The following is a 19,244-nucleotide window of genomic DNA, read 5'->3' as shown; positions in this document are numbered from 1 at the left end:
TCCTACCCATAACTGAGGGCTAACTCCACAATGCACGACCCATATACCTCAACAAGGAGGGGACCAGGGGGCAGAGGGAGGAGGCTAACAATGGTACCAACTTGACTGTATTCACTGAGAACAAAACTAATTAATAAAAAATAATTTATAAAAAAGAAGCAATGATGGATAACATTAAACAGGACAGGCAAGGAGAAAGTAAAGATAGTACTGCAGTAAGGACCAGAGTTTGCATTTGGTTCAGTAGGAAACAGTGAGCCTTTTCAAACCCTTTTTAGGGCTTCATTATGAATATTCAAAAGGAAGAGGATGGAGAGATTGCTCACTGAGTAAAGTGCTTGCCTCATAAGCATGAGGACCTGAATTCCAACCCCAGTACTTAGTTTAAAAAAAATGCCTGGTGTGGTAATGAGAGCCAGTAACCCCAGCACTGGGGAGGGACAGAGAAAAGGACCCTGGAGCTTGCTAGCCAGCCAGTCCAGCCTAAGTGGTGCACTCTAGGCCGATGACTCTGTCTCAAAAAGAGGTGGGCAGTAATACTGAGAATAACACCCAAAATAATTGTTCTGTGTCCTACACACATACACACACACACACACACACACACACACACACACGCATGCACACACAAGACTATGCCAGAAGGGATTGACAAGAAAAACAAGCAGGAAGAGGAACTAGATAAATGATAGGGACGTGAATTATTTACCTGTTAGAGACATACACTGACATTCTATAATATGTGGTCTGGGATTTTTGGGTTTTTCTCCTAGGGGAAAAAAAAATGGAAGAAAAATGAGGATCAAGAATAGATAGATAGATAGATAGATAGATAGATAGATAGATAGATAAATGGATGAAGCATCATGATGAGGCGGACATCTTAAAGAGACAGTTCAGCAGCCTGGGAGCCCCACCTCCATGGAACTACACACAAATCCCTCTCCAAATAAAGCAATGGCAACTCCGCCCTAGAAATTCCATAGCAACTCCCTTTTGTGGTCAGTTTCCACTCAAACACATCCTGGCACTAGAGGTTTGGTATGGTCTTAAGTGCATACAGGGTAAGACAAACTGTGCCCTCAAAATGAACTTTTAGGGAAAATCCCCTATTTACCTTCTCTGCTTAGGCATGATTAGGCATGCATATGATTAAAATCAGATTCATCATGAGAAAGGATATGCACACTGAACAAAGCCTTACATAACCCAAGCTTGTCAACCAAAACGGAAAAAAACACGCACACCCCACCCCTCACAACCAACTCCTCCTCCTGGGCCCATAAAAGCCCCAGGGTGACCTGGGAGCCTTGAGTAACCTTGCTCCAAGCCTACTGCTTCTTTTCTGTACTGCCACTTTAAATAAAACTTCCTGCATGGTTATTTGTGTGAACTTTTTCAAAACTTTGAATAAGATGCCTAGACCCTGGGAACATCTGGTCTTGACAAGACCAGTAACAATATGGTTACATGGGTTTTCAGTATATTATCCTCCCTATTTTTATGTGAGTCAAGATGTTTCCACAATAAAAGTTGAGCTTAAAAAAGACATCAGTGCTAGGAAAATAGCTCAGAGATTTAAGGTGCTTGCTTGCAAGCCTGCTGGCCTGTTTCAGTTCCCTAGTAACCACATAAAGCCAGATGCATAATGTGGCATATGCGTCTGGAGTTCATTTGCAGTGGCAAGAGACTCTGGCATGCCCATCCTCCTTTCTCTCATTTAAAAAAAAAAAAATGCTTTGCAGAACCTATTTACCTATATCACCCTCTCCATGGCTCAGAGATCATTGCATAAGAGTGGATAGAAATAATGCAAGAACCAGAAGACGGGAGGAGTGCTATGGAACACTGTATTCTGGACATGAAATGGATGGCACATTTATGACCTCACAACAGCTTTTGTTACCTAGGCATGACGTGCATAATATTGAGCACATCAATATCTCATCATGGACGGTGGAGAAGAGTCAAAAAAAAAGTCAGGGTTGGAGAGATGGCTTAGCAGTTAAAGCGCTTGCCTGCAAAGCCAAATGACCCAGGTTCGATTCTCCAGGACCCACATAAGCCAGATACACATGGTGGCACATGCATCTGGAGCTCACTTGCAGTGACTAGAGGCCCTGGCATGCCTATTCTCTCTCTCCTCTCTCTCTGTCTCTCTCTCTTTCTGTCTCCTAAATAAAAAAAATTTTTAAAAAAACATCAAAATAGAAGGACTAGTTGGAAAGAAGAAGTTAAGTGGAAGGGGGATGAAGGGACAAAAGAAAGTATGGGAGAGGATTATGATCAAAATACATCGCATACATATATGAACATTGTCAATAAAAATATTTTTTTCTAAAAAAAGTTGTCTATTGCAGCAACCCAAAAATAAAATCATAAAAACATGGTTAGAAACAGGAAAAGTAGAAATATAAAATTAACTCAATAGCCATTCTGCCTATCATAATAAATTTGATATGTTTATCTGAAAAAAGAAATAAACCTACTTAGATAGCTTGGAAAATAGAAAATTGTCCGGCTGGAGAGATGGCTTAGCGGTTAAGCGCTTGCCTGTGAAGCCTAAGGACCCCGGTTCGAGGCTCGGTTCCCCAGGTCCCACATTAGCCAGATGCACAAGGGGGCGCACGCGTCTGGAGTTGGTTTGCAGAGGCTGGAAGCCCTGGCGCGCCCATTCTCTCTCTCTCCCTCTATCTGTCTTTCTCTCTGTGTCTGTCGCTCTCAAATAAATAAATAAATAATTTTAAAAAAATATTTAAAAAAAATAGAAAATTGTCATAAAAGAGAAACTTGTCAACTGTCTAAAAGCCTTTAATTAGAAAATCTGTACCTCATTACTCTGTATGGTTAGAATATATATGAAAATTGGTAACACAGAAATCAAACTTTTCTGTATCTTTATCATACCACATGAACAAACTGGACAATTATTCATAAAATTTAAAGATTGCTTAAAGAAGGTAGGAGAAACACCTGTAGTTCTCTGACTTCCACATGCAATCACAAAAACACATATGCCCATACACACACGCACCATACACATACATACATAAGCATACATACACAATAAAAATTTAAAAGATTCGCCAGGCATGGTGGTGCACACCGTTAATCCCAGCACTCGGGAGGCAGAGGTAGAAGGATCACCAAAGAGTTCAAGGCCACCCTGAGACTATATAGTGAACTCCAGGTCAGCCCCAGGCTAGTAAGACCCTCCCTCAAAAAACCAAAATAAAAAAAAAATTAAAAGATTCTACTTGGAAAAATCTGGCTTAAATATATATAATCTTATTTGATCCATACTAAAAATTATTTTGTATGATCCTATAGTGGTCTCTAGTTGTTTTCCCTTTAAACAATTAATATAGTACAATGTATTATATTTGACATTGACATAAATGACTTCAAAATTTTCTTTAAAAACCTTCCATGAATCTTTTGGGTAGAAGCACCATTCAAATGTTTACTTATTTTTGCTAGATAAGTATTTTGATTTTCCTTAGTATACATAACTTATACCAGACAAAAATACCACCTTGAAGGTAATTCTTTTTTCAATACATGTAAGATCCTAAAATGGAGATTTTAAAAAATTAAGTAAATCCAAAAGGAATACTACTCAGAAAAAGAAGAATTGCCCTTTCCTTTTTGTTTTTTGTTTTCATATTTACTTGCAAGGACAGAAAGTAGGGGCATGCCACTGCAAACACCTCCAGATGCATCACCCACTTTGTGCATCTGGCTTTCCGTGGGTACCGGGCAATCCAACCCACATCGTTAGGCTTTGCAGGCAAGTGCCTTAACTGCTGAGCCATCTCTGCAGCTCAAGAAATGCCTTCTTGGGCTTTAGAGATGGCTTAGCGGTTAAGCGCTTGCCTGTGAAGCCTAAGGACCCCGGTTCCAGGCTCGGTTCCCCAGGTCCCACGTTAGCCAGATGCACAAGGGGGCACACGCGTCTGGAGTTCGTTTGCAGTGGCTGGAAGCCCTGGCGCACCCATTCTCTCTCTCCCTCTATCTGTCTTTCTCTCTATGTCTCTCACTCTCAAATAACTAAATAAAAAATGAACAAAAAATATTTTAAAAAAAAGAAAGAAATGCCTTCTTGAAAACAAATGAAAGTGATTAATAAAAACTGGAACCAATTCAGTAAAACATGCTCTCCATAAGACAAAGCCCTGAGAGGCGGGAGAGCTGCTCGCCTCCAGAGCGGCGGGCAGTGTCTCTCCGGAGGCTCAGCGGCAGCCTCACACTTACACAGCACTTGAACCTGAAGGCCTGCACTGAGACACCTGACAGCAAAAGGAAAGACCAGGCCATAAGGATTTATCATGAACTGATTGAAAATATACAGCAATTTCAAATTTGAGCCCCCAATCAAGCTAAGACATGGAGTACTGTATACAGTTGAAATGTGTCACTGCTATCAAGTCAACAGGCTCCTCTGCTGTCCGAACAAGAAACACATGCTGACTGCAGCTAGCTGGCTCCCAAAGCTGCTGAAATCTTTACTTGTGAAACAACAGCCAGAATCCTGTCACTTATTAAGAACAGTATATGGCAACAGTGTTTTGGCAAAATAGAGGCAGTGCTTACTAATCCTTCACTTTTAAACACTGGCCATTTCCACTGAGTATCTACTATCATCACTACAGATTCAGATGCTTGAAGACACAGGACAGACATCTTCCTAGATACACAATTCTAGGTGATGTGACCCAACGTAAAAACCAGATTTACTCACATGTGTTCCAGAAAGTAAAACAACTAATACTGTTTTTGTATCTTTTTTTATGAGAGTGAGAGAAAGAATCGGCAAGGCCTCCAGCCGCTGCAACCAAACTCCAGACGTGCATGCGCAACCTTGTGCGTGCGTCACCTTGCACATCTGGCTTACGTGGGATCTGGGCAGTCTAACATGGGTTCACAAGCAAGCAGCTTAGCCACTAAGCCATCTACCCAGCCCTGTATTTCTTATATAGCTTAAAATAATTAAACTTTTTGTGTATGAGTCTAGTGTGCATGTTTCTGTGCATGTGCATGCAGAGATGGACATGTATGTGCTTACATGTAGAGGCCAGAGGTTGATGACAGGTGTCTTTTTAAGCTGCTCTCCACCTTACCTTTTTAGGTAGGGTCTCTCACTGAATCCAGAGTTCACTTATCCTGGTAGGCAAACTAGTCAGCAAGCCCCAGAGATCTTCCTATTTCCACCCCCCTGGCACTGGGATTACAACTGTCCACGCCCAACATGTTCCATGGGTACTGAAGATATAAATTCAGGTCACCATGCTTGTGTGGCAAGCATTTTACCCACTGAGCCATCTCCCCATCACCAATTAAACTTAATTATTGTACTCATTTTTTAAGATATTGTTATTGGGGCTGGAGAGATGGCTCAGCAACTAAAGGCATTTTCTTGCAAAGCCTGATGGCTTGTTTGATTCCCCAGTACCCACATAAAGCCAGATAGACTGGCACACACATCTGGAGTTGGTTTTTAGTGGCTGGAGGTTCTGGCACACCCCTACTCACTCTTTCTGCTTGTTTTTCTCTCTCAAATAAATAAAAATATTAAAGTATTTTTATTATTTAGGAGAGGGTGCAACGTGGCCTCTTGACATTGCAAACGAACACTAGATGCATGCAGTACTTTGTGTCTGGCTTTATGTGGATACTGGGGAATCCAACTTAGACCAGAAAGCTTTGCAAGTGCCTTTAACTGAGCCATCTCTCCAGCCCTCATTATAACCATTAATAAAAGGATACATATTTTTGTATGTATATAATATATATATAATGTTTTTCAAGGTAGGGTCTCACTCTAATCCAGGCTGACCTGGAATTCACAGGCTGGCCTCAAACTCACAGCAGTCCTCTTACCTCTGCTTCCAATTGCTGGGATTAAAGGTGTTGCACCACCACACCCACCTAATACTCCTTAAATTTCGTCAAAGGTGAATCTCCTGGACAATGCCAGATATTATAGCTAATAATGAAATATATTAAACCAGGGCTGGAGAGATGGCTAGCAGTTAAGTGCTTGCCTGTGAAACCTAAGGACCCCAGTTCAAGGCTCAATTCCCCAAGACCCATGTAAACCAGATGCACAAGGTGGCCCATGCATCTGGAGTTCGTTTGCAGTGGCTGGAAGCCCTGGTGCACCCATTCTCTCTATCTCTTTCTCTGTTACTCTCAGTGAAATAAAAACTTTTTAAAAAAAGAACTATGGAGCCAGGCATGGTGGCGCACGCCTTTAATCCCAGCACTCGGGAGGCAGAGATAGGAGGATCGCCATGAGTTCAAGGCCACCCTGAGACTCCATAGTGAATTCCAGGTCAGCCTGGGCTAGAGTGAGACCCTACCTCAAAAAAACAAAAAAAAAAAAAACAAAAAACTATGTATTAAAGGTTTGATAGGTTCTAAAGATAGACTATAGGATAACTGAAAAAGAAATACTCATCATGGGCTGGAGAGATGGCTTAGTGGCTAAAGCACTTGCCTGCAAAGTCTAAGGACCCGAGTTCACTTCCTTAGTATCCACATAAGCCAGCTGCACAAGGTAGCACATCCATCTGTAGCTCCTCTGCAGTGGCTGAAGGCCCTGGTGTGCCCATTACCTCTCTATCTGCCTCTTCTCTCTCCACCCCCTCCATCTCTATTTTTTTTAAAAAAGAAATATTCGGGCTGGAGAGATGGCTTAGCGGTTAAGCGCTTGCCTGTGAAGCCTAAGGACCCCGGTTCGAGGCTCGGTTCCCCAGGTCCCATGTTAGCCAGATGCACAAGGGGGCGCACGCGTCTGGAGTTCGTTTGCAGAGGCTGGAAGCCCTGGCGCGACCATTCTGTCTCTCTCCCTCTATCTGTCTTTCTCTCTGTGTCTATCGCTCTCAAATAAATAAATAAAAAATTTAAAAAAGAAATATTCATCATGTAAGTTCTAGGGAACTGCTGCATATTTTGTCCATAGTTAATAATGTTGAATTGTATGTGTAAGAACTGAATAGCTCACACATTTTACCTATATACAGAGATGAGTCATGGTCTTCTGGGGCTATGAAACCCCATACTACATACACCTTTGTGTGTATGTGCTTACATGCATTTTTCCAGGGAAAAGAACTCATACCTTTCATCAGGCTCTCAAAACAATTACAAGAACTAGGATGTACGTGCAGTGATTGTATTGACTGATGCTGATAGATGTTGATGTCGAAATGGCCTGTTGGGAAGAGGAAGACCCTCACTGAGAGATTTCCAGCCCTCTGAAGATGATAGAGTAACGTCTAAACTGCCTTTCCCAGGCTCACTGCTCTTGTTAAGCTTTTTAGCAAAATAAAAACAATTCCTACTAAACATCCATGTTTTCAAGTCCTAACAATCCTTTGCTAATGAGTCTAACAAGCCATTTTTGATGTTAAAAGGTATAACTTCAGGAAGTATGCTCTCATAAAATCCAAAGTGATAGATCATGTGATTTAAAGGGATTTAGGTTTGTCATCAGGTCAGAATTTAGCTCAGTGGTAAAGTGCTTGCCTAGCACACCCAAGGCCCTTGGGTCAATGTCCACTACTGCAAAAATACCTACTCAAATATATAGGCACTGAGAAAAGGAAAATATTCTTAGGACAACCTGAGTTTATTAATATTTATTTGAAACCATTCATAAGATTTCCAGTGTGAAACGGACTGGTTTTCATCCTACCATACTTACAGATACCAAGTAATTACTACCTAACTTTTGTCCATAAGACATACTGGATCAATGTGCTCAATTCAAAGGTTATCTTTTTAAAAAGCACTCAGCTACAAAGATGTTACGTTAGTGACTTAAAAGACTGGTCATTTTGAATGAATCATATTGATCATAAAGGGTATGCAGTCAAAGCCAAATTCCTCAGGACATACCAGATATAAGCAAAATTATGTTAACAGAATTAACATTACTAAAAAGAAAAACAGTTTTATGAATAACACAAGCATTATGACACATTACTATTCCATGACAATAGACAACAGAAATGTTTTAACGTTGAATTTTTGTTTTTATAAACAAAAAATTTCAACAGAACATGTAAAATAAAAATTCTAGAAGATATACCATAGAAAGGTTCTCTTCAAAAATATACAGTAACCTGCATACAATGTGCCTCATTCCAATGCATGAGAATTTCAAACAATGACTTGGGGACCAACTCCCACTTGCTTTATTTACAAAGACTTCAGTTGGGCAATTACACAATAACACATCCTTTGAGTGTATATAATTTTAAAAGTCAGTGACAATTCACTTATTCTTTTCTACTTTATTGATGTATACATTCAAATGTCTGCCTTAATAACCAAATATGTACAATGTTTTTACAAGTAAAAGTTAACAACTACATATTGGTTACACAGATCAAAATCTAACCCAGATGCCTTCTACCTAGTCCAAGGCAAGGACCCACCAGGTGCTGTGTCAAGCCGAAAGAAGCCTCAACCACATAACCAGTTTTTTTCTTTCCTTTCAAATGCTTTCATTTTTCTTTAAAAAAAATAAAAAGTTGAAAATTTACCTGCTTTGAAACTGGTAACAGCTACATGAGCAATGCCTTATGCCATGAATCAGTCTTTTCCCACCCAAAAGCTACTTTATTGAAGACAATTTTATCATTCAGATCAAATTCAGGTGTATAGATCCCAGATACGTGGGTATGAAATATGCAAATCTGCCAAGAGAAATTGGACATTTTCTTCTTCTTTTAATATAACCCACTATATAATAGTGAACTAAATGTGTTTGTTTCGTAGAAACAACTTACATTTGCCAATACGGGGCAAATGGTCTATGTACAGATACATCAGGACTGCCTAACTGACAGTGAGTGTTGCTGACCCGACGCCAGGCCAACAGAGCTAATACAGTGGTGCTCTCTGCTGAATGGACTTTCCCTTCAGTATACGTCGGATCTGGAAGAGAAAGAAATTGAAAACTTGTCAAGTTTATATCTGATGATCAAAGTGGTATAGTCCCTTCAGAGTTCCATTCCCTTCCTAAATGCTCTATCATAACATGCTACTTACTGGTAAGCATATGAGAAATAGAAATAATGTTTGTCCAGATCCAAATAAAAGCTAGAAGTCATTTTAAGACTTATTTTAGGTTTCTTATAATGATCTTTGAAGACAAGACAGGAAAACATCTTAAAATTATCTACAGTTGGGCTGGAGAGATGGCTTAGCGGTTAAGCGCTTGCCTGTGAAGCCTAAGGACCCCGGTTCGAGGCTCAGTTCCCCAGGTCCCACGTTAGCCAGATGCACAAGAGGGCGCACGCGTCTGGAGTTCGTTTGCAGAGGCTGGAAGCCCTGGCGCGCCCATTCTCTCTCTCTCCCTCTATCTGTCTTTCTCTCTGTGTCTGTCACTCTCAAATAAATAAATAAAAAATGAACAAAAAAAAAAATTATCTACAGTTGCTGAGTGTGGTGGCACATGCCTTTAAGCCCAGCACTTGGGAAGCAGAGGTAGGAGGATTGCCATGAGTTGGAAGACACCCTGAGACTACATAGTGAATTCCAGGTCAGCCTGGACTAGAACAAAACCCTACCTTGAAAAACAAAAGAAAAAAATCTACAATTGAAAAACTTCAACAATTTAAATAAGGCCTATATTCCTTTCCTATTCTTAACCTTTGTTTTTTTGTTTAGTTGTTTTTTGGTTTTTTCGAGGTAGGGTCTCACTCTCGCTCAGGCTGACCTGGAATTCACTATGTAGTCTCAGAGTGGCCTTGAACTCAAGGCAATTGCCCTACCTCTGCCTCCCAGAGTGCTAGGACTAAAGGCATAAGCTACCACACCCAGCTTAATCTTTGATTTTTAAACATATTATTTATTTTGGGAAAAAGAGAATGGGCATACCAGGGCCTCCAGCCACTGCAAACAAAGTTCAGACTCTTGTGCCACCTTGTGCATATGGCTTACATGGGTGCATGTGGCTTACATGGGTGCATGTGGCTTACATGGGTGCTGGGGAATTGAACCTAGGCCCTCAGCTAAGCCATCTCTCCAGCCCCTAACCTTTGTTTTTTAAAGTTAGGTGTTTTATTAAGATTTTATTTGAGGGGGGAAAGGGAATCAGAGTAAGTGGGTATGGGCACGCTGAGGCCTCCTGCCACTGCAAATGAACTCCAGATGCATATGCTGCTTTGTGCATCTGGGTTTACACAGGTACTAGGGAATCAAACCCAGGCCTAGGCTTCACAAGCAAGAGCTTTTAGCCACTGAGCCATCTCTCCAGCCCATCCTTTCCTAATCTTTACTCCTATTATTTGTGAAAATATCTAGTATATGGCAAAAATTAAAGTACATTAAGATATCCCACTTACTATGAAGCCAGCCTCAAGTAAAAAGAATATACACTCAAAGCACATCTTCATGTCCTCCAACGAGGAGCAATCATAAAATCTGGGTGTTGCAGCAGCGGCATATCAGCTCTGGATCATTCGATCAACGGCTGACTACGTCCCAGTCTGACCAGTTTTGTCCATCTCCCAGCCCACAACATGTACGAATTACTGGTTTAGAGGAGGATGGGGGAGTGGCTTATAGTGATACAAAGATATGCTCAGTGACCACAGCCTGACAACACAGGAAAGGCCTTCTCCCCTGAGAGCACCTAGTGAGGAGCCGCGGGAGCCTCCCTCTACCTCGCAAGGGTGTCTAGGAGCGCTGTGACACGTGCACACAGCAGTGAAGCAGCAAGCACCGGCTTGAGGTCTCTGCTATTCACTACGGATGGCTCCTGTCCCTGAAACGCCTTTAAAATACCCATTTTCTCAGCTAAGCCCTTATACTTCAATGTTTTTGTAACTTTTTTTGGGGGGGGGGGTTGCTTTTTTGTTTATGTTTGTTTCTTTTCAAGGTAGGGTCTCACTCTAGCTCAGGCTGACTTGGAACTTACTCTGTAGCTCCAGGCTAGACTCCCATTCCTGGCAATCCTCCTACCTCAGTGCTGGGATTTTTTTTTTTTTTTTCCATCACCACCTCCAGCCTATTTTTGAAAACTATAAAGTAGCATGATATACAGGACAACTGTTAGAAACTATCCCTTAGAAGAGCTCTGCAAACAGAAATTACTATAACATTATGGTCACAATGACAGCTAGGAAGCAAAAAAAAAGATAAACCTCATCCTTTCTTTGGATATCTAATAATATATGTAATATGTAATAATCTACATCTATAATCCTCCTAATTCTCCTTGAGAAAAGATTACCATCAAAAATAATTTCTTTTTGTTTGTTTTTTCAAGGTAGGGTCTTATTCTAGCTCAGGCTGATCTGGAATACACTAACACTACTATGGAGTCTCAGGGTGGCCTCAAACTCACGGTGATCCTCCTACCTCTGCCTCCCAAGTGCTGGGATTAAAGGTGTGCGCCACCATGCCCAGCAACAATTTCCTAAAAGACTTAAATTGTGGGCTGGAGAGATGACTCAACTGTTAAGGCACTTGCCTGCAAAGCCTAAGGACCCAAGTTTGACTCCTCAGTACCCACATAACACCAGACATACAAGGTGGTGCAGCCATCTGGAGATGGTTTACAGTGGCTAGAGGCCCTAGCATGCCATTCTCTCTCTTTCTATCTGCCTCTTTCTCTCTCAAATGAATAATTTTTTTAAAAGGATTAAGTTATTATTGGCAATTAATGATTGCTTAAAGAGCATCACTTTCTTTGGTGGTGTAGCCACTGGTATTTATCCATGTGCCTGCAAATAACACCCCACCCATGCTCATACAAACAACCCTAACTAAACTCTGGGTCACAAAACAAGCAAGAAAAAGATATGAAAGTGGTAGTAGTTGGGAAGAGAGGGTTCGATAGGAGGGGATGAATATAATCAAACCTAAGTTCTTATTTTCTAGAAACATCAAATTACTCACTCCCCAGTGATAAGCCACATTTAATAAGCAAAGCATAACTTCAACATATAAAACACTTCTGGGTTCTAAATTATATAGTAGCATGTCCTCCTACCCAGGATCATGTAGTAGATTCCAGAAACAGAGCACCAGGAAAAGCTGGTGCTCACTGAGTTCTTCTCGCAGCTTGGAACTGTCTTAAACAATCTATGGACATCAACTCCTTTCACAGCATTTTCAAGGTTCATTGCTGCCTACCAGAAATTCCTTTCTTTAGGATCTGCAGGAACCATGGTATCTCCTCTCTCAGCAGTTTCCAAACCTTGAGCCATTCTGACTTATTCAACCTAGATTTGTATCATAAAAGCAAACACACTAACTTACCTGACCATCCTGAGTCCATGAATAAACCCCTCAGATTTCTTACTCTTCCCTTTGGAAATACAGTGGTTCACTCCAACATGCTACAGTGACTATTATGGGAATGGACACTGGTATAGCCCACCTGCACATCAGACGCTCTATGCTTGGCACAACTTTTTCTCCCTGGGTTTCAGACCAGAATGCCTAAAGGCACTTCCTCTCCTCCGTGACCTCACCTGTTCTCCCACGGGGCCATCGGGAACCAAATGCACTGGCTGCTCATTCTCCAAGTTCCGAGTACTTGGATCCGCTCCCTTTCTCATCAGCAGGCGGACGGCATCCAGCTGAGTCACCCGATACTGCAGACTGGCAGCAACATGGAGGGCAGTGTTTCCATTGTAAGCCTGAACACAAGACACAAATTAACTCGCATTAGGAAAGAGAAATTTCCACGAAAGGAGCTCAAAAGCTTGAAGGTGTGTAGAAGGTCTTTCTGACTCTGGCATTCCTGAAGCTTTCTGAAATTACCTTTGCATTCACAAAAGACAGGCAACTGGGCAGCTCCAAAAAGAGGCGGATGAGTTCCAGATTTGCTTCTTCTGCTGCCAAGTGCAGGGCTGTTCGGCCACTTTTACGGTCCTTGACAAAGGCCAAGAAAGGTGAAAGATGAAAAGTCCAGAAACCAGGCCTTGAAATACAATCTTTACCCTGTCTCTAATAACTAAATCAGCCTTAGAGATATACTTTAAGGGATGGAGAGATGGCTCAGTGGTTAAGTTGCTTGCCTGCAAAACCTAACAACTCCAATTCAATTCCCCAGTGCCCACGAAAGCCAGATGCACAAAGTGGCACATGTTTCTGGAGTTCATTTTCAGCAGCTGTAAGCCCTAGCATGCCCATTCTCTCTGTGTCTCCTCTCTCTCTATCTTCCTCTCTCTACTTGCAAATAAGTGAGTTTAAAAAACAAAAAAGGAGATACTTTAAATGCTTTCTCTCCACAAACCTTCCTAACGTCCAAGTTTAAGTGGAATCTCTATCCCTCTTACATTCTTCTTCTTAATGTATCTACTTGCCTCTTAGCAGTCTACTCTTGTGTGCAGGGTAGCCATAAAATGTAGAAATATGCAGTTATACTTTCTTAGCATGTATTAGATCAAAAATAAATATGAGCTGGGCATGGTGGTGTACACTTTTAATCCCAGCACTCAGGAGGCAGAGGTAGGAGGACTGCCAAGAGTTTGAGGCCACCCTGAGACTACGTAGTGAATTCTAGATTGCCTGGGCCACAGCGAGACCCTACCTCGAAAAATAAACAAAAAAATCATTATGTATTCACCTATGTTTTCATGATTGGTGGTGACCATGTAAAGTTATGCTAAACTGCACCTCTTAGGTCTTTTATTAGATAATAAGCCCTCTATCACTGCATGTGGCTTATGACTTGGGCACTCCCCCAAAAGCAAACAGCAAACACAGTGCTTTGAACATAAAATATATATAATTAAGTCCTATATTTTAAAAGACTAAAATATTTTCCAGTTTAAAAAAGAGAAAACTGGGCTGGAGAGATGGCTTAGCGGTTAAGCGCTTGCCTGTGAAGCCTAAGGACCCCGGTTCGAGGCTCGGTTCCCCAGGTCCCACGATAGCCAGATGCACAAGGGGGGCGCAAGCGTCTGGAGTTCGTTTGCAGTGGCTAGAAGCCCTGGCGCCCCCATTCTCTCTCTCTCCCTCTATCTGTCTTTCTCTCTATGTCTGTCACTCTCAAATAAATAAATAAAAAATGAACAACAAAAAAAAATTTTAAAAAAGAGAAAACTAACTCCAGATCTCATAGAAAAGAATAGTAGACTAATCTAAGTTGAACTTCCCACTTGTTGCTCATTCAATTGAAAAATAGGACCAAAAAAAAAAAACAAAACAGGAATTTCAATCTGTACTGGCAATTAAAGACTTTGCGGGGACCATTTTTCTTCCCAACGCCGTTTTGGCAGTGTCCATGAATCTACCTTTGCTTCTACCGCTGCTCCCATCTGAATCAGACACTTAATGGTGTCCACCAGACTCTTAGTCTTCAGCAACAGCTCCTGGACTGCGGGCGAGTGAGGCTGCTGGTTTCTCTGGAGCTCATGCACGGCGGCATTGTGGGCCATGACAGCACAATGCAGCGGAGTCAGGCCTGAAGAGAGACGAAGAGGTGGTCAAGACCCCATTCAGCCTTTCCATCACTCTATTAATTCTCTGAGGATGGCTTCTCACTTCATCTCAAAGGGGCTCCATAAAAACTCACAGAACTCTGTCCGGCCCTGGTGCCCATTCCACCTATAAAGCACCTCAGAGCTCTAACTACCCACTTTCCTTCTGAGTGTGGCCTTCAGTGTTCGGCAGACTGCGAACCACTCCTACCAGCCCCTGACCCCATGCAGAGCAGCAGCTTACCCTCATAGTTAGTTGCCTCAAGGTCCACAAACTGATTGCTCCTCATGGCCCCCTTCTGGATTGCCTGTGGAATTAACAGATGAGACATCAGTTAACTAAAGATTAGAGACACAAATACTAATTTACTAGTATCCCAAGACATGAATAAATCAACTCAAAACAGATCATCCTAACAAGCAGCCAGGTAACTTCTGGTCTGCAAGCCCATCTCTCTGGATTGTGCTGAGGGAGGCCTCTTCTTACCTGCAGCACCTGAGAGTGGCCCTTCTCAGCACACACATGCAGGGGTGTTCTCCCCCAGCAGTCTGTGGTGTTCACCTGGGCCCCCAGGTTCACCAGATCCTGCACTATGAGGTGCTGATTGGCAGCCACTGCCACCTGGAAGGCACTCTGTGAACATTGAGAAAAACAAAACATATTTCTTTAAACATACAGCACTACAATAACAAGGAATATGAAACTAAATTAGGACTGAGGGGAAAGCCCATATAGGGAAAATAAATCCTAATAAGCAGTCAGATACTGCAAGACAAGGAAACTAAAATAAGCTTAGGGTGTGGTTTAATTATACTCAATCTTTGGTCAGATAGCTACAAAGTTAATAATTTTACTAACATTAATAACAAAGTTGACAGTGGCAAAAAGTCAACATCTCCAAGGTAATATTAACTAAAGTCTCTTAATCTTGAGCTCAAACCATCTGCACATGAGACTGGTTGCCACAGCACTTCAGCCTAGCCGCCCCTCCGCCCTGTGGGGCAGTGCCTCACCTGCCCGTTGTGCTCCTTGACATCCAGCATGTGGACAGCATTCATCTTTCTTGCAAGGACATAGGAGAGAGCTCTTCTACCTTGAGCAACAGCAATATGAAGAAACCTGGCGATAAGGGTTCAAAAGAAGTCAATTACTTCTGCTTTCACCAAGTTTTTCTTTAAAAGAAAACACAACTTCCTTCAGGCCATTTTGATGTACTGGTGCGGGTGAGCTCCAATGAAACACGACAGAACCTGTGTTTCCTAGGTCTGTAGTCTGAACTGCAGTGGGGTGAGCTTGGCTACGAGAATAAAAGGAATGCCAATGCAATGTTAAGCAGTTTACGTCTATTATTTAACACTCATAAAAACACAATGAGGGGATTATTTCTATTTTACACATCAAAAAAATCTAAGCATAGAGATTTTAAATAACTTGCCCAAGGCCATAAAGACATCAGGGCAGAATAGGACTTAGCCTACAAATCGACTCATAATTTACACCTAATTGTGATCTCATTATTTCAGCTGCATAATCTACACTGGTCCTCAAAATATTAGCTATCACTGAGTAGCAGATTCTGCCTACACTTGTCACCTGGCTAGCCAATCAATAAGGTATAGCTTGGTATAAATCTAGAAATGACTATGTTACTAGGTACATGGCTTGCCAAACTAAGTACGTAAGAGAAAAGGATACTCACGTGTCACCATCTGCATCCTTAGAAAGAAACTGGTCTTGGGAAATATTTGCCAATTTGCTTTCTTCCTGCTCTACCTGCCACTGAAAAAGTGACTTCCCCAACTGCGTGGTGCTCATTGGGCTCCCGATGATGTTCTGGAAGGGCAGTGACGCGCCGAGGGAGGGGTCGCCTGCCTCGAGCACACCCAGCGCGCCGCAGGCATCGTTTGGCGTCATGCTGAAGCTCTGCAGATGAGCACCATGTTGTTGCTGGACTTCAGAGGAGGTCTGCAGGGGAACAGCCATATTCTCAGACTCCCCAGGACCACTAAGTAGGGACACAAAACTTTGGTTGGGGCAGAAGTGTGGCTCCTGATGATCGAAGAGGCTGGGCTCGTGGGTGGGGGGCTGCGGCGGCCCAGAGTGGGCGGCGTACTGCAGCGACGGGCTGTGCACGTAGTGCGGCTGCGGCTCCGCGCTCCGGCTCGGCGGAGAATACTGGTACACGGAAGCCTGGTCCATCACTTGCGGGGAGCTGCTGACTTGGAGCGGTTGATACTTCTGAGGTGGAGAGAAGACCTGCCCTCCATGGAAGTCCTGATGCGGGTCCGGGGGTGAGCTCTGGGGGAGCACAGGGTTCATCCAGCTAACTTGGACTGTGTTCAGCGAAACCGAGCTGCATTCATTCTTAATATTTATAATGTTCTGAAGCAGATCGGCACTGCTGTTGGGTTTGGAGTCACTGTGACGAACATCTTCCATGCTCTCCCCAGGTGTCAGTGTCTGAGGTGGTGTCTGGAAAGTAAAAAAAGTGCAATTTTCAAATTCACTTCCTTCTAGAAGAATTCCAAGAGCTACTAGAGTTCAATCAAAAATACCAAAAAATAGCCGAGCATGGTGGCACACACCTTAATCCCAGCACTCAGGAGGCAGAGGGTAGGAGGATTGCTGTGAGTTCAAGGCCACCCTGAGACTTCACAGTGAATTCCAGGTCAGCCTGGGCTAGAGTGAGACCCTACCTCGAAAAACCAAAAAAGGGGGGGGGAATTAACTCTAGCTAGGTGTGGTAGCGCACACCTTTAATCCCAAGCACTTGGGAGGCAGAGATAGGATCACTATGAGTTCTAGGCCACCCTGAGACTACATAGCGAATTCCAGGTCAGCCTGGGCTAGAGTGAGACCCTACCTCGAAAAAAAAAAAAAGGTACCAAAAAATATTTTTTCTAAAGAGTAACATTAGTCCAGAAACATTATCCAAAGGGTACAAGATACTTACCACAAAGTGAGTGTGGAAGATAGCTGACCTTTTGCAAGCTGATCCATCTGACAGAAAATCAGTCCCTTTTCTTTTCCCACTGTAGGACACTGTGTTCTTCAATTCTGTACCCAAAGAAGGAATATAAAATCTGTGATCATTTTAATCTTCCAAATTTTACCCATAGTCCCACTAATAAATTATTTTTCTCTAAACCATCAATAAAATTATGAATAAAGAGAAGTAGCTCTTACCTGTGAATTGGTCAATGTTTACACTCTGTGTCTACAAAGGAAAAAAATAATCCCAATTTAGTGCACGTAAATGGTTACCTACTTAATATACATCAATAAAGACTTATCTCTACCACTCTTTACAGCACACCATAAATCTTTGAGATTGCTATTCTACTAGTATTTTTCTATCTCAGTTTTCATTCTATCACTTCTCCATTTTCACTTTCACCTTGTTCAACTCAGGTCAAGATAAAATTAACCCTCTGAGGGCTGGAGAAATTGCTGGAAAAGCCAAAGGACCCAGGTTCAATTCCCCAGTACCAACATAAAGCCAAATGCACATTTGTCTGGAGTTCATCTGCAATGGCTGGAGGCCCTGGCACTCCCATACTCTCTCTTTTATCAGCCTCTGCCTCTCACTCTCAAATAAATATTTTTTAAAATTCAACTATCTGAATTTTCCTCTTTCTACTCAAAATGTTTTAATTTCCTTGCCGCTAGCTTGCTTTCAGCTATTCACTCATTAAAATTCTCTTACACACTTACCAGGTACCTGGCCTTGAGCTACATTGATAGGAAAACAGCCAACAAGACAAATACAGACTGTCCTGTGGAGTTTGTCAAGTGACTTTACTGGACCTAGCTTAGCAGAGAACAGCAACCCAGACAGACTAATCTCCCCCAGCCCTCTCATAACAGAAGAGCAGACACCACCTTAAAACCATCCACAGCCTGGCCAGAGGCCTTCTGTTTATGACTTCGGATATGCAGCAAGAGCTCCTTCACCGAGTTCTTCACACGAACACCTTGAAAGGGTCCTCTCTGCTGCCTGCCAACCCCCATATGGGGCTCAACTGTTCCAAAAGAAAAGAAAATGTTCTAATTACATCTCCACTGGCAAGACCCTGAATCCCCCAAAGCACAGCTGCCTTATGTAAGAAGGCCCCAAGCAACTGATAAGTCTTTCCAACTCCCTTTGGTCAACACCTTGGCCTGAGTACCCAGGCTCTTCAAAAGGGTTCTAAAGTTGCTGGGAGAAATTTCCTACCAAACATCCTAAAGAATTAAAAAGCTCAGTCAAATGTGGTCAAGGATCTCAGGAGCCAAGATATGCACCCACATAAAGCCTGTTTCTCAATACAATCTGCTCATGAAACAAGATCAGAGATTAGTAATTATTCTTGACTTGGAAAAATCCTTGGAGAAAAGATGTACTTGTAGTTTTTAACCAAAGCTTTCATGTTCACACAGAAATTATGAAGTCTGGGGCTGGAGAGATGGCTTAGCAGTTAAACGCTTGCCTGTGAGGCCTGAGGACCCCAGTTCGAGGCTCGATTCCCCAGGACCCACGTTAGCCAGATGCACAAGGGGGCGCATGCGTCTGGAGTTCGTTTGCAGTGGCGGGAGGCCCTGGCATGACCCCCCCTCCCCCCTCCCTCCCTCTCTCTCTCTCCCTCTCTGCCTCTTTCTCTCTCTGTCTGTCGCTCTCTCTCTGCCTCTTTCTCTCTCTGTCACTCTCAAATAAATAAAAAGAAATTATGAAGTCTGTCAAACTGTCAATTTCCTCCATGGATGTAGCAAAGCCTAGCAACTAACGTCTTAGATTTATTTCCTGGTATTTCCTT

At 42.5% G+C, this 19,244-nt stretch overlaps 1 protein-coding gene across 1 annotated transcript; it reads right to left on the bottom strand.

The window, feature by feature from the left end:
- Window positions 1-7,628: 7,628 nt before the first annotated feature.
- Nfkbiz (NFKB inhibitor zeta) lies at window positions 7,629-18,818 on the bottom strand. Its single transcript, XM_004670456.2, has 11 exons — window positions 18,334-18,818; window positions 17,638-17,668; window positions 17,405-17,508; window positions 16,151-16,923; window positions 15,465-15,570; window positions 14,938-15,084; window positions 14,695-14,758; window positions 14,265-14,434; window positions 12,787-12,897; window positions 12,495-12,662; window positions 7,629-8,946 (listed from the first exon to the last, which is right to left on the bottom strand). Exons 1-11 carry the CDS (start codon window positions 18,460-18,462, stop codon window positions 8,893-8,895), a joined length of 1,857 nt encoding a protein of 618 aa, XP_004670513.2. The 5' UTR covers window positions 18,463-18,818; the 3' UTR covers window positions 7,629-8,892.
- Between the last annotated feature and the right edge of the window lie 426 nt (window positions 18,819-19,244).

Source organism: Jaculus jaculus, chromosome 4 (genome assembly GCF_020740685.1).
Source record: "Jaculus jaculus isolate mJacJac1 chromosome 4, mJacJac1.mat.Y.cur, whole genome shotgun sequence".
NCBI classification, from domain to species: domain Eukaryota; kingdom Metazoa; phylum Chordata; class Mammalia; order Rodentia; family Dipodidae; genus Jaculus; species Jaculus jaculus.
Note: the sequence above shows the minus strand (reverse complement) of the source record. Positions and strands in the feature narration are given on the sequence as shown.